The 15,889-nt window shown below is 51.8% G+C and overlaps 1 protein-coding gene across 1 annotated transcript in view; it reads left to right on the forward strand.

Moving 5' to 3' along the window:
* Positions 1-14,238, forward strand: part of LOC146081163 (uncharacterized) — a 26,527-nt gene extending 12,289 nt beyond the window's left edge. Inside the window, exon 2 of the mRNA XM_083189175.1 lies at positions 12,297-14,238. Within this exon, the coding sequence (XP_083045301.1) occupies positions 12,654-13,367 (714 nt within the window). The 5' untranslated portion in view covers positions 12,297-12,653 and the 3' untranslated portion in view covers positions 13,368-14,238. The remainder of the gene's footprint in view (positions 1-12,296) is intronic.
* The last annotated feature ends 1,651 nt before the right edge of the window (positions 14,239-15,889 follow it).

The raw sequence follows: 15,889 nt of genomic DNA on the forward strand, positions 1-15,889 counted from the left end.
TTGTATCACTTTTCAAGGCTTAGTACATCTCTATAAGACTTTCGCTTCCTTTCTCTCCCTGATTGGTGAAGAGATGACACCAGGATGCACTATGGGAAGACGGCGGAGCCAGTGTGCTGCTGCGGGCAGTGTGCTGCTGGGAAAGCTTAGGTCCAGGCATTCATATGGATGTTACTCAGGGGCGGATCCAGGATAAAATGACAGGGGGGGCACCATGATAAAAAAGGGTTTGGGTGGGGGAGTGGTGGTGTTAGTGGTGCCAGTGTACATGCTAAGAGAGCGGCAGGAGAGGGTGGGAATGGAATTAAAAATAGGCCCTGGCATTTAAAGTACGCAGGCCCACCATGGCGACAAAAGTGAAGGATGTAGTTGTGCGCGCGCCAAAGGCGCGCTCCGGAAAAGGGTGTGTGGCCACTCAACAGGGCGCGTGTCAACACCATATACAGCTTCTACACATTGTCCCTTATTCAGATCTGATCACAGTACAAATTCGTTCTCAAAATGGGCAAAACCATGTGTACTGCAGGTGGGGCAGATGTAACATGTGCAGGGAGAGTTACATTTGTGTGAGTTATTTTGTTTCTGTGCAGGGTAAATACTGGCTGCATTATTTTTACACTGCAATTTAGATATCAGTTTCAAAACACCCCACCCAAATCTAACTCTCTCTGCACATGTTACATCTGCCCCACCTGCAGTGCACATGGTTTTGCCCATTTTGAGAACAATTTTGTACTGCGATCAGATCTGAATAAGGGCCATTATGCAACAAAATACTAGATCACATTATACTTGCCCCTTACACATGATGCCAAATGGAATGAGCCAAAATTCAAATAATGCCACATGGATTGTGTCAAAATTCACATAATGCCACATGGATTGAGCCAAAATTTACATAATAACACACACAGAATTGAGCCAAAATTCACATAATGCCAAATGGATTGTGTCAAAATTCACATAATGCCACACGGATTGAGCCAAATGCATAAAATGCCATATGGATTGAGCCAAAATTCGCATAATGCCACATGGATTGAGCCAAAATTCACATAATGCCACACGGATTGAGCCAAAATTCACATAATGCCACACGGATTGGGAAAAAATTCACATAATGCCACACGGATTGAGCCAAAATTCCCATAATGTCACATGGATTGAGCCAAAATTCACATAATGCCACACGGATTGAGACAAAATTCACATAATGCCACATGGATTGAGCCAGAATTCACATAATGCCACACAGATTAAGCCAAAATTCACAATACACTTCATAAACAGGGACATTGACCACCAAAGGCTCGCATTAAACATTTACACCATAATGTCCATTACACGTTAAGTTACACGCCATTATGTCCATTATGTGTTATGCCAAACACCATAATGCCTATTAAAAATTATGCTACATAAGTGCTGCTTCTCTACATGCTCATTGCCAAGGGTTCTATGCTCATTGCCAGAGGTTCCATGCTCGTTGCCATGTGGGATTACATGCTCATTGCCAAGGGGGAATACATGCTCGTGGTAAATGGGGGACAGCCGCCACCAGGCAGAAGTGCTAGCCACTGACAGTGGCAGAGCCTGGCTGTATTCAGAGCACTGCAGGTCCCGGCTATTTGAAATAATACCCCTTTCACACCAGAAAATGCATTCCCAGGTTGGCCCCTTTTACACCAGCCTAGTCCCTGCATTTTCTGGTGTGAGGGGGAGAGAAAACCAACCCGCCCCCCTTTAAACAGTTATCTCATTTAACCGGCTATATCTTCGGAACCAACTGACCCATTTACATGAGACAAGTATTATATTGAAGAACTTTTGAGTGGGCTTTGAATGATTTTGATCCAGTGAAACTGGAACGTTTGGTCCCAGAGTAATCTGCCCTCAAAGAACATGAACAGCCATGAAATTACATTTCAAAAATAAAAAAATCGGTTTACACGCAATATCTCTGGAACCGATTGACCGATTTGGACCAGCCTGGTATCATATTGAAGGCCCAGCGATTTGGAATTGAATGAAATCAACCACAAGCTTCTGTGATGCCAGGGCGGGAACTGGCAGCCGTCGGAACCGGGTGGGGGTCGGAATTGACGGGTCCCATATTATCCTATGGGGAAAAAACGTTACAGGTTTGCCAGGCAATATCTCCGGTTCCTGGGGGGCTAGAGACACGGGGCTGGGCTCGTTGGAAAGCCCTGGTCCTCAGCTACAAAATAAATGACAGGGGGGGCACGTGCCCGGGTGCCCCCCCCCTGAATCCGCCACTGATGTTACTCACGATTAGAAGAGGAGAATTGCATAGTATGAATGCTATAGAGCAATCCCTTATAATGCAAAATAATCTCACATAGGTCAGTGATCTGTCATATACATTGCACCTAATTTGTAAGGTTATTTTTTTTCCTCTTTACTTTGGGCCGATTCAGACCTGATTGCACGGCTGCGAATTCACACAGCGGCTTATTATCGATAAACTGCGCATGCGAACGGTTCGCAGTACACATGCGCAAGACCGTGCTGCAATGAAATCCTGATACTTTTTCGGTACTTGTGTACTTTCACGGCTCCCACGATGTGCATCGTACAGGGAAAAATCGCATCGCATGCGATCGCACGCGATCGCACGCGATCTCATGCAATGCGATGTCATTTTTCACAGAAATTATGGACATGAGTTGAAATCATGTAAAATGCACCCCAAATGTCATTTTTCACACTATACCACCCCCACTATCAACGCCAACCCGAAGCGTGGCGAGCGCAGCGAGCCCGCGAGGGGCGGCGGTACGCGTCCTACGACCTTTTCATACCCCCACTATCCACGTCGGCGTGGAGTTGAGAATAGAAAGTGTGGCGAGCGCAGCGAGCCACCGAGCCCGAAGCGTGGCGAGCGCAGCAAGCCCCGCAAGGGGACGCGGATACCTGTGAAGCCCGCGAGGGGACGCGGATACCTGTGAAGGTATCCGCGTCCCCTCGCGGGGCTTGCAGTGCTCGCCACGCTTCTGGCTCGGTGGCTCGCTGCGCTCGCCACACTTTCTATTCTCTACTCCACGCCGACGTGGATAGTGGGGGTATGAAAAGGTCGTAGGACGCGTACCGCCGGCCCTCGCGGGCTCGCTGCGCTCTCCACGCTTCGGGTTGGCATTGATAGTGGGGGTGGTACAGTGTGAAAAATGACATTTGGGGTGCATTTTACATGATGTCAACTCATGTCCATAATTTCTATGAAAAATTACATCGCATCGCATCAGATCACATGCGATGCGATCGCATGCGATTTTAGCAAAAATGCATAAAAACACGGGGAAATCTCATCGCACACTACATATGGCATGCGATGGCATGCGATGGGAGCCGTGAAAGTACACAAGTACCACTTTTTCTATTCTTGATTGACAGGAAGTAGGTGTCTGGGGGTGGAACCCAGCTGTTTAGTGGGAGTGCTATGTCGTTAATTTACTGTTTTATCAAGCAATTCAAAGTATTCATATGGCGTAAAACATAGTCGCATCTAGTAAATAACTTTTTTTGTTGATTAATACATGTTCTTTTTTGTAAATGAGCAGTTCTAAAACTTGAGGGAATCCCTACAACTTATAATACAGACACCAAAGAACATCAAGTTCCAAATGAACGTCCGAAGTGAACTTATGTCTGTCAAAGGGTGGGTCCCTTATCTGGTGGGTCCATCCTTTATGACAGAGGGCCCAATGTTTTTCTCTGACTGTATTCCATATACCCATTGAGGATTACATTAGTTGGAATTCCTGGGTGGATATTTCATAAAGTCGGGCTCATAGAAACGGAGATGTTGCCCATTGGAATCAGATTCTAGATATTATTTTCTAGAAGGTTCTAGATAAATGCTAAGTAGATTCTGATTGGTAGCGATGGACAACACTTTAGTAAGTATGCATCCAGGAATCCATGCTGATGTAGTCCTCAATGGGTGTATGGATTACAATAAGAGATAGAACTTTGGCAGGTATCAGTACGATTTTATCCGAGGCCAATATTGTACATCAACTTGTGAGCATACCACTTGTATGATTGGACGACTGTTTCACTTATATAACACAGTATACACCCTATCATTTTTTTTCTTGGTACCCACAAAACACTCTATGAATTAACGTTTGGAGCTACCAATTGTTCTACATATATTTGCTTGGTACTCTTTACCTAGAACGGCGCCCATCGCGGTGATCGCGACATCGCGGGCAGTACATAAACGGCCGCGACGCGATGCCCGCGATCACCGCGATTTTCCCATAGGGAACAATGTTAAAAAGCCTGATTGACCGCGATTTTGCATTCAATGCCTCAATGGCCGCGATTTTCACATAGGAATCAATGTTAAATGGGCTACAGAGCCCAAATAGGCAGAATTAACCCTTAAATGTCCCCCCAATTTTTGTACGCCACCCCACGATCCACGCCAACCCGAAGCGTGGCGAGCGCAGCGAGCCCGCGAGGGGCGGCGGTACGCGTCCTCCGACCTTTTCATGCCCTACTATCCACGTCGGCGTGGAGTTGAGAATAGAATAGTGTGGCGAGCGTAGCGAGCCACCGAGCCAGAAGCGTGGCGAGCGCAGCGAGCCCCGCGAGGGGACGCGGATACCTTCACAGGTAAACGCGTCCCCTCGCGGGCTTCACAGGTGTCCGCTTTTCGCCACGGATACCTGTGAAGCCCGCGAGGGGACGCGTATAACTGTGAAGGTATCCGCGTCCCCTCGCGGGGCTCGCTGCGCTCGCCACGCTTCGGGCTCGGTGGCTCGCTGCGCTCGCCACACTATTCTATTCTCAACTCCACGCCGACGTGGATAGTAGGGCATGAAAAGGTCGGAGGACGCGTACCGCCGCCCCTCGCGGGCTCGCTGCGCTCGCCACGCTTCGGGTTGGCGTGGATCGTGGGGTGGCGTACAAAAATTGGGGTGACATTTAAGGGTTAATTGTGCCTATTTGGGCTCTGTAGCCCATTTAACATTGATTCCTATGTGAAAATCGCGGGCATTGAGGCATTTTAAAGTAAAATCGCGGTCAATCAGGCTTTTTAACATTGTTCCCTATGGGAAAATCGCGGTGATCGCGGGTACACGATTTTTATGTACCCGCGATTTACCTGCGATGCCCGCGATGACCGCGATTTTTTACCCCCGACGCCCGCGATTCTAATCGCGGGCGCCGTTCTAGGTAAAGAGTACCATTTGCTTAATGGGACTATTGTCAGGATTGTGGCCATTGGGATGCCAGTGTCAGTCTTCTGATTGCCAGCATTCTCAGAGCCGGATCTCATACCCAAACTACTAAAATATTTAACAAGCTCCTGGAGAATGACCAAGACATCCAAACAGCTCCTGAGAGGATGAACTGATTTTCTCTCTTTTCTCTCTCTCTCTCCCTACCTCTATCCCTACCTGTTACTTTGGCTCTCCACTTCACACCCTCCTCTGTTCCTGGGGGATGAGGTCAGCATCCCGGTGGCCAAGATCCTGGTGTTCAGTATACTGATGTTAGCATCCTGATTGCCACCAGAACACCGGTCCTGGAACTTTTAATAGGATCAGGTGCCGATGCCAGAATTCCAACAGCCGGCATCCTGAATGGTAAGTATGTAGGGTAGGCTAGCAAGTGGAAGTGGAAGGAGGGGGGGTGTTTAGATTTAGGCACTAGTGGGGAGACAGTTATAGGCCACAGAGGGAGGGGGGGGGGTTGGGGATAGGCTGCGGGGATAGGGGGTTTCAGTTTAGGCACTTACAAGAAGTGGCATTGAGAGGAGGCGGGACGGGTACGGGTACATTTTACCTGGGCCCGGGTCTGTTGGAAGGGGCCTGAGTTCTGCACCCCCTCCCTTATTGCAGGGAGAGATAACTAACTGCTGCTGAAGCAGCCTCTCTCTCCATCCCAGCACATCCTGCACAATGCTGAGTGGTAGAGAAAGGCCTTTTTACTGGGGCTCAGCTGAACTTTCGGCACCCATGCTTAAGTGGGGTTAAGTTTAGGAACTAGCAGGGAGGGTTAGGATCAATTTGAGGGGGGGGGGGTAGGTTAGGCTGCTACAAGTGAGGGTTAGGGGGTGTGGGGAAAGATATAGACTACTAATTGAACCCTGTCAGGATTCTCTGTATCTGGATGCCTGGGTCAGACTTTTAAACCACCAGCATCCTCCAGGATATTCCATTCCTAGCAACAGGGCTTTTCTCCTGCAGCTGTACCCTCAGTGGTAGACCCTGGCCTGAAAATCTTCTATCTCAACATATAAATGGGTTACATTTATTCTCTATTCTCAATTAAGTGTCATTTTAATTCCTCACCATGATCCAGAGTATAACACACTGTACATATCGACAATGTAGATATTGTTTTCATGTTTATGGCATTAGTCAATGTATAGTCCCGTGGTTTAATAGAATGACTTTCCCCATGATATAAAACATGTATCCTAACGGCCCTCCTCGTTATCTCCCCCAATTGGTCCCTTCCTGTCAATTGCTCTGCGTTTAAATCCACGCGGTGGTGGGCCTGATTCAGAGTTGAACGCTTATCAGTGAATTCGCAGATCAAGTGATTGTTGAATGACTAAACATGCCTATTGATCATAGAGTGACTGGCTGCAGAAATTGCAGAACAATCGTAATATGGCCGGAGGTTAACTCACAGGAAGTCGGCATTTGGGGGTGGTAACTGCCCATTTTCAGAGTGTCCCTAAAAAATGCAGGCAGCGATCAGGTCTGAATAAGGCCCTGTGAGCGGAATCGGAAAGATCCTGGTGCATGCGCAATGCGATCCTACAGGTAATTGCTCGGTTGCGTGAAAAGCCGAATTGTGTATAAATCAGAATCAAGCACCATGAGTGCAATAAGGGAACGGAGCCACAACAATTTCACTAATACTTTCACTAATACTTGTGGTGAGCTAATGCCTCAACACAAGGTACATCTGCAGAGTCAGAGCTTACTTCGGCTACAGTGTAAGCATGACCCGGACTTCCCATTTTGCTGTCATATGAAACAAATGTGAATGATGCGCATCAAGTGATGAGCACAGTAATATACAGTACGCCTTATAACACATGACAATCCTACCTAATGTGATCAGTGACTGTTTATGTATTGTGCAAATTGTCCATGCTGGTGGAATGATGTGGTCTGCTGATGTGTACTCCATACATTGAGTCTGCATTAATCAGTTAGTTAGGTTACAAACTAAGTGAACATAGGGGCTGATTCTGAGGTAAGTGCTATTTAGATGTTTCCACAATGCAATGAGCATGTGCAAGAGCCACGCTCAACATGAGCCACAGTGAGCTTGTGCAAGACCCGCTATAAGCATGTACAAGAGCGGCCCTGAGCATGTGCAAGAGCCGCACTGAGCATGTGCAAGAGCCGCACTGAGCATGTTCAAGAGCTCCACCGCTATCTCCTGCACCCTGCCGCAACTTTTTGTTGCAGCAGTGTTAATATACAAATTATATTTTTAGTCCTTCCCCTTGTGTACTAGCATACGCCAGACTGTACAAGCTCTGAGATGTCCATTACCAAAGCTTGTGGACAGTGCAACTCTGACAGTGGTGTAACTACTACACCATCAATGCACTATCTACACTTGCATCAGCCAATGGCCGGCGCAGTGTCTCCTGCTGAAATTCCTCTAAACATGGTCTCTGTGGCATTTGGGAACACAGTCGCATCCATAGACACACCCATGACACTCCCATAACATGCCCACAAGATGGCCTTTTTTATGTGGTTACTTACGACCACCTCCCAGTCACTGTCCACTAATGCGCACTGCAGTGCACCTTTAGTTCTAATGCCAGTGGTACAGAGCCGGCCCTAGGCATAGGCAAACTAGGCAATTGCCCAGGGAGCTTGGGATGCCAAGGGGCATCCCAAGCATAGGGCCGGCTCAGATTAACAATGTTCAGTGGGTAATTGCTGGGCGTGGCGACCGGGAGACACTTGTGGCCCGGGCCGGCAACTGCAGATGAAACAGTCTGACTTGTCATGCAAGTAAAGTACGCAGCAAAGGATGGCACCACCTCATGCTGCTGCCTACTTCACTGACCTGTCAGACTGAGTCATCAGATGCTGCTTGCCCACTCCTTCCGCCCCCAGCTGCCCTCTCCTTTCACCAGCTCCTCCCACCAGCATCCGCCCGATGCCTTCCTGCCAGCATCCGCCCTGCGCCCTCCTGACAGTGTCCGCCCTGCACCCTCCTGTCTGCGTCCGCCCACTCCTCCTGACAGGGCCTGCGTGTCGCTGACCTGCCAACAACTGCCCGCTCCTCACGCCAGCGCCCGCCCACAGCTTAACCCAATAGTTCATTCATCTATTTTTTTTACACATTTTGGCTATCAGCCCAGTGCCCACCACCCAAGGGCAGCGGAGACAGCCCCAGGCTTCAGCCCAGGCAGGGGGTAGCCTGGACAGGGGCCCCCCTTTATTGGGGGGTCCCCATTCCCCCAAGGTCCCTGCCCAGTTTGACCAGTCAGAGGTTAATGCTTTGGCTGGAAGAACTTGTATAAAAATTGTACCCCGGCTCTGGCATTAGCCTGCTGACTGTTTGGGCCAGGTGCTGGTTGTTAAAATACGGGGGGACTCCTATTCCCATTTTTTGTCCCCCATAATTTCTAAAACCAGGACCGGTTCAATGAGCCCGGGGCTGGTTATAGCTGGACGGAGGGGCCCCATGCCATTTTATTTATTATGTATTCTATTTTTTTTACACTGAGAAACGTGCACAGATCTGACTTATCCATGCAGGCTTCAGTCAAATACGAATGAAAAACATGTTTTATTTGACATTCATACTTACTGGTGGTACTTGTGTATTATCACGGCGCCCACCTTTTCCATCGTAGGGCATTGTACAAAAAAAAATCGCGTTGCATCGCATGCAATGCGATGCGACGCAATTGTACCCGATTTTTAATTGTACAGGCACCCAGATGCCTGATTAGTATGTGAGATGCCCCCCCCAGACCCGATTTTTAATTGTACACCCACCCTGATGGGTAATGACTATGTTAAATGCCCCCCCATTGTTAATGCCACCCCACTATCAACGCCAACCCGAAGCGTGGTGAGCGGCGGCCGTACGCGTCCTCCGACCTTTTCATACTCCCACTATCCACGTCGGTGTGGAGTTGATTTGATATAGTGTGGCGAGCGCTACGAGCCCGAAGCGCGGCGAGTGCAGCGAGCCCCACGAGGGGACGTGGATGACTTCACATATATTCCGCGTCCCCTTGCGAGGCTCGCTGCGCTCGCCACGCTTCGGACTCGGTGGCTCGCTGCGCTCGCTACACTATATAAAATCAACTCCATGCCAACGTGGATAGTGGGGGTATGAAAAGGTGGGAGGACACGTATCACCGCCCCTCGCAGGCTCGCTGCGCTCACCACGCTTCGGGTTGGCGTCGATAGTGGGGTGGCGTTAACAATGGGGGGGGCATTTAACATAGTCATTACCCATCAGGGTGGGTAGGGTGGGTATACAATTAAAAATTGGGTCTGGGGGGGCATTTAACATGGGAATAAGCCCAAATCGGGCATGATCACGTCGCATCGCATGCCATCGCATACCTTAATTAGTGGCATGTGATGCGATGCGATGGGCGCCGTGATAATACACAAGTACCTTACTGGTAAATTGGAAATCAACTAATGCCCGGGACCCGTCTATATTACAGATCGAATGAGTACAAATGACTGCATTCATACCCATTCGATCTCAACAGTCTACACACTTATATATTGGTCAGTGGTAAGGTCTCCTAGTTTTCAAGGCATATAAAAAGACCAGGAATCCAACTGGTGACCAGGATAAGGTGTACTGGTTGGGTACACACTTGTCCAATGTTGGACAAATCACTTGGGCCCTTATTCTGATCGGTGCGGATATATCCGCGTGCGTTCGGCCCGCCGATGTTTTGTGTCTGCGCATGTGCAGAGGCGTCTCTGCGCATGTGCGAGCGGGGCGTACGGCGAAATTCCGCATGATATGTGAACACTCCGAACAGGGGGTGGAGAGGGGCGTGAAGGGCTATTTGGGCTCATTACCATATGCATACGCCCCGCGTTTCATGGGAGTTCCCATGAAAACGCTGGGCGTATGTATGGTAATGCGGCCGTGACGCACGTGTAGGGGGCGGACATATGACATCGCCGGATGTCAGCTGCCCGCCCAGATCCCTGCTTTTGCACGGAAAAATGTCCGTGTGGTCTGAGGTTGCGGGTGCTGGTGGAGCACTCGGTCCTGCATTCGATGGTCTGCGACCATCGAATGATGGGGGAGGTTCCCTTAGATGGAGGAGGCGTATTCCATGCAAAATACACGTGCGGTCCGTTCGGACAGCTTCTTACCGCATACGGACGGAGTTGGCGATCCGTATGGAAGGCGGGGTTTCGCACGCACGGTCCTGGCCGCATAATCGGCTCCGACCGCACCGATCAGAATAAGGGCCTTGATCGGGAGTCAGATTTGCTGTGGATTGGACAAGTGTGTGTGTCTAGCTTTAGTAAAGAGACTCCTCTCTCTCTCTCTCTCTCTCTCTCTCTCTCTCTCTCTCTCTCTCTCTCTCTCTCTCTCTCTCTTTCTCTCTCTCTCTCTCTCTCTCTCTCTCTCTCTCTCTCTTTCTCTCTGAAAGATCTTGTGTTTTTCAAACACAGCCTGTAAAATGGCAGATGCAACCTGATTGGTTAGTACCTTATCTACACTCTCCAACATTTGCTAAATCTCCCCCACAGTGAGACATGTTACATGACAAGGCAAAACGAGGGCTGCATAAGCCAGAGTGTAGTTAAGAGCCCGGGGATTTAGGGGTTAAACGCAAATACACATGCAGCATCAGAGCAGTGTGTAATTCTTAGACAGGTTAGCATGTGGTGCTTATGGGCCAATCAGCACCCAGAGGGGAGGTAGCTTAAGTGGGGTATATAGGGTCCAGCTTAGGGGGAGGAACTTCCTCTTGGAATCCGGATTCACACAGTGCAGCACGCGAAGCTAAGTACCTCTTACCTTGTTTTTAGGCCTGTTTCATTCGCGCAGCTGCAATTATGTCCGGCCGCCCCAAGAGATCTGCTCCACCACCACGGTGGTTGGCAGACGCAGCCCGCCCGCTGGTGACTGTACCAGCGCGCGGGGGAGGCAGGGGAGGCAGCAGGACGGCCGCGACCGCGTCATCGCGGGTGAGCGCGCCGTCTCCTGCACATTCTTCCTCTGGGGGACATGTGTCCCCAGCGCAGGGAAGCGTTTCCCCGGCTCAGCAGGGCTCTGCTGTGAGCGGGGAGCGCGCTGCGCCAGCAGCACATGGGGGGCACCCAGCAGCGAGTAGCGCTGCTGGGGACAGTGCTTTAGCGCCATCTGCTGGCGTTTTAACGCCAGCGCAGGTGATTCATACCCCTGTGGGCACCCCGCGCGCTTCAGGCAGCGGGGTGAGCGGTGGGGGGGTTTCACTTAGCGGGGGAGATGGGGGGGTGCCCCCCAGGACTAGTACCCCATTAGCGCAGGGTCCAGGGAGTCCTCTGCAGGTCATAACAGGGGGCCCCACGTGGAGCCCTCTGCGGATGACTGCAGGCGGGCAGCGCGGTGCGGGTCAGGGCCCTTTGACCTCCCTGACAAACATCTTGGCCCCGGGGAGGGTGTCCCTCATCCCCTTGGGCTGGGACGATGGCCGTGGGGACGCTTTCGTCGGCGGCCAGATGGATGGCGGTGCCCCCCCCTTACAGGGTTGGCAGGCACCGCAGCAGCAATGGCATCAGGGCCAGCAGCCATTCCCTGCGGCCCCTCAGGGCTTCGCCGGGGCCCCGGCGGGGCAGGGGGGGCACCAGGGGCTTGGCCACACGGGTTTCGGTGCGGGTCAGCAGGCATTCATGCAACCCCCCGTGCAACAGCAGCAACAGTGGGCTTTTCCTGGTCAGAATGCAGGGGGGTACCCAGGGTGCCCCACGCCCCACCCACAGTACGGGCCCTACCCAGGGACCCATCAGCCCCCGTTCCCGTATTTCCCCCAAACAGTGGGGGCAGGTGGAGGTTTTCCCGGGGGGTATTTTGGGGGAGCATGGCAGGGTGCTGGTGCACCACAGCAGCAGGGCCCAGTGGGGCCGCAGCAGGCTTATCAGGGGGCGGCTTACACTCACCCCAACATGTATGCCCAGGCTCAACAGGTCAACCAGGTTTATGCGACTGGGGGCCTGGGGAGCTCTGGGACAGCAGCGGGAGGGTCAGTGAGGGTGACGGGCTCAGGATATGGTCCTAACACTGCACCTTTATCTCCCGAGGTATCCTCTGTCGGTGGCAGGAGCGGCATTTTCGGGGGTTCGTCCCAGGAAGAGGACGCAGAAAGGTCCAGGAGGGTTCCGGAATCCAGGCCAGCAACACCGGTGGCGGCTCCAGCCATACCCAGGGTCCCGGCACCAGCTCCCAGGACGACTGAGACCCCGGCGTCCACGTCACGGGCAGAAGCATCCACTTCAGCGGGGACGGGGGCCACAGCACGGGTGGATCCCGCGGTCCAAGGCGAAGCTTCTGGAGATGGTGAGAATGATAATACATCAGAGTGTGCATCCTCTTCCTCCCACTCCTCAGCGAGTAGTGACGAGTCTGGGTCCCCCAAGCGCCCGCGCAAGTTTGCTAAAATGGTTGCGCGAGCAGTGGCGAAAAAAGTGGGTGGCACTAAGCGAGCTAGAAAGGAGGCGGAGCCAGAGGTAGCTACCACGGCAGGCGACATGGTCCATTGCACCAACACAGCAATGGCCAGGGGCCTGCGTAAGGGCATAAAGGATAAAATAAAAAGGGGAAAGTTTGTCGACTTCTTTACACTGACAGTCGACATGAAAAAAGATTTTGAGGCAGCCAAGAAGGCGGGAAGTGGTAGTGAGGCGGCCTTTAAAGGCTTTCACAATTGGCTGAAGGGCTTTTTAATATTCTCCTCTTGTTACCTGAGCACAAGGCCTGGGGAGCACGTGAACGTCTTACGCTACCTGTTCCTTGTGAACGAGACGTACACGGACTATAAGGGGCAGGCGTGGCGGAACTACGATGAGAAGTTCCGCCTCGCCCACGCCGGGTCAAGGGTCATGCACGTGGAGATATGGCTCGAGGTCATAGGCAAGGGGCAACATAGCTCAGACACAGCGGGCAGGAAGCCATTTCCTGCGGCCAAACCCGGTTCCAAAGCCGGCAGCAAAGGGAAGTGCTTTGCATACAACGAAGGCAAATGTGACAGGGGCGCCAAGTGTCGCTTCCGTCACGACTGCAGTAATTGCGGGGGGGCGGGGCACCCCTCCAAATCCTGCAGGTCAGCGGCCAAGGGCGGGGATCACGGGGACGCCGGCACTGGCGGAAAGTAAGGCCCCTTCCCCAATTGTAGTAGACGCCCTGGCACGCAGGTTGATGGCGTACCCTAACAGGGCGGACGCACGGTTTTTGTTAGACGGGTTTAGTGTTGGTTTCCCCCTCCCCATCCCTGACGGAATAAGGGTTTCCTGCATTAGGAACCTCAAGTCAGCCAGGGATTTTCCGGAGGTGGTCCGCCAGAAAGTCCAGGCTGAAGTGGCCCTGGGCAGGATGGCGGGCCCCTTCCAAGGGAACCCCCTCCCTGACATGTGTTTTTCCCCTCTCGGGGTGGTCCCTAAGAAGACCCCGGGTAAATACAGGTTGATACAGCACCTGTCACACCCCCATGGCGCGTCCATAAACGACGCCATCCCGGATGAGTTCTGTAGTGTGCAGTACCAGCTATTTGACGAGGTACTGGGCATAGTCCGGGGTTTCGGCCAGGGAGCACTTATGGCCAAACTGGATATTGAATCCGCGTTTAGGCTCCTCCCATTACACCCTAAGTCCTTCAGGTTCATGGGCTTTAGGCTAGATGGGGGCTGTTACATAGACAAGTGCTTACCGATGGGCTGTTCCGTCTCCTGCTCATACTTTGAGAAATTCAGCACGTTCTTGCACTGGTGCATACAGAGCAGTACAGGCTGTGCGGGCGTAGCCCACTACCGGGATGACTTTCTCTTTGTGGGACCAGGAGACGACGGCACGTGCGCCCATATATTGTCCCGGGCGGTTTCCCTGCTAGAGGAGCTGGGGGTCCCTATAGCTGCGGATAAGACGGAGGGACCCACCAGGGTCCTGTCTTACCTGGGCATAGAAATAGACTCGGCTGCGGGGTGCTGCCGCTTGCCCGAGGATAAGGTGACAAAGCTTCAAGGGCTAATAGTTGAGTGCTTACAGAAGAAGAGGATACAGCTGAGACTATTGCAGTCCCTGCTGGGGTCCTTTAATTTTGCTTGCCGCATCATTCCCATGGGGCGGGTATTCTGCCGCAAGCTCGAGAGGGCCACGGCGGGGGTTCGGGACCCCCACCACACGGTCAGGTTGTCACGGGAAATGCGAGACGACATGGAAGTGTGGTCCACATTCCTGGGGCAATTTAATAGGGAGCTTATATGGCCCACGGAGCCAGAATCCAGCAAGGAACTGCAGCTCTTCACTGATGCTGCTGGCTCCACGGGATTTGGGGCTTATTTCCAAGGGGAATGGTGCGTCTCACGGTGGCCTCAGTCTTGGATTGACAGGGGTTTCACGGTCAATCTTTTGCTGCTGGAACTGTTCCCCATCATAGTATCAGTGCAGCTGTGGGCAACGGAATTGGCAAATCGGAACATAGTGTTCTGGTGTGACAACCTGGGGGTGGTACACGCAATTAACAATCAGAGGGCGGCTTCCCCAGAGGCCCTCAGGTTGCTGCGTTACCTGGTGCTTCATTGTCTGAAGTACAATATACATTTTAGGGCTAGACATGTCCCAGGCATAGAAAACACTATCGCTGACGCCCTGTCTAGGTGTTAGGATCCGCCTCCAGCGGATCTGTGTTATGCGCAGATTCACATATTCTGTGTGTAGTTTCATGTTCTCCCTGGATTCTGCTCCCTGGGTTTATCCCAGCCTGTGTGTATGTGTGTGTTTACTCGCTGGCGGCATCCAGTGGTCAGCCTGGGCCATTGCAGGTTACTTTCAGTGCTGTGTGTTCTGGACTCAGGTGTCTTGATTAGGCTCCTAGCCTGCAGTGCACACCTTTAGGCAATGTGTAATCAGCACCACATTGTGCTCACTATAAAGACTCTCTGCTCACACACTCCGGTGCCAGTTATAGTATTCAGTTGCAGTGTTCAGTTCGTTGTAGTCCACTCTGTCCAGCTTCAGTCAGTGTTTTGTCAGCCTATGTCAGAGTGTGTTCCTGGTCCTGGTTCCTGTCGGGAGCCTTCCTGTTGTTCCACGCCTGTCCTGCCCTGCCTGGTTTGGTCCTGCCGTGCCTGGGATTCAGCTTGTTTGCCCCGCTGTACACTCATCTGCCAAAGAGATCTGCAGTGCTTGTCTGGGACTCCGTCATCTTCCCAGATAAGTCAGGGGTTACCCTGTGTTTCTCCTTACGCAGTTTTGGCACACTGTGTCACTGGGCATTATTGCCATTTCATTATATAACATCTCATTAGCATTGTTGCCATTTCATTATATAACATCTCATTAGCATTGTTGCCATTTCATTATATAACATCTCATTAGCATTGTTGCCATTTCATTGTGTATCATCTCACTTGCATTGTTACCAGTCAGTGTCACCTGCTCAGCCTTATTACTTCTTTGGGCTTCTGGGAGTTCCCCGGTATAGGGATTTAGTTAGCTTTTTCCCCTTGCTCTCTCCTGGTCTCGGCGGACGTGTTGTCATTTCCTAAGACCTGCCTGTAGCGGAGTGGGGCGGACTTAATTCGCCCTTCAGCCGAGACGGGCCCAGGTGAAGCCTAGCACCGCACACGTCCGTCGATTCCAGTCAGAGGCAACGGAGTTAGGGTACCGGGGATACTCCCAG

This window comes from Crinia signifera, chromosome 5, assembly GCF_055691185.1.
Source record: "Crinia signifera chromosome 5, ASM5569118v1, whole genome shotgun sequence".
Lineage (NCBI taxonomy): Eukaryota > Metazoa > Chordata > Amphibia > Anura > Myobatrachidae > Crinia > Crinia signifera.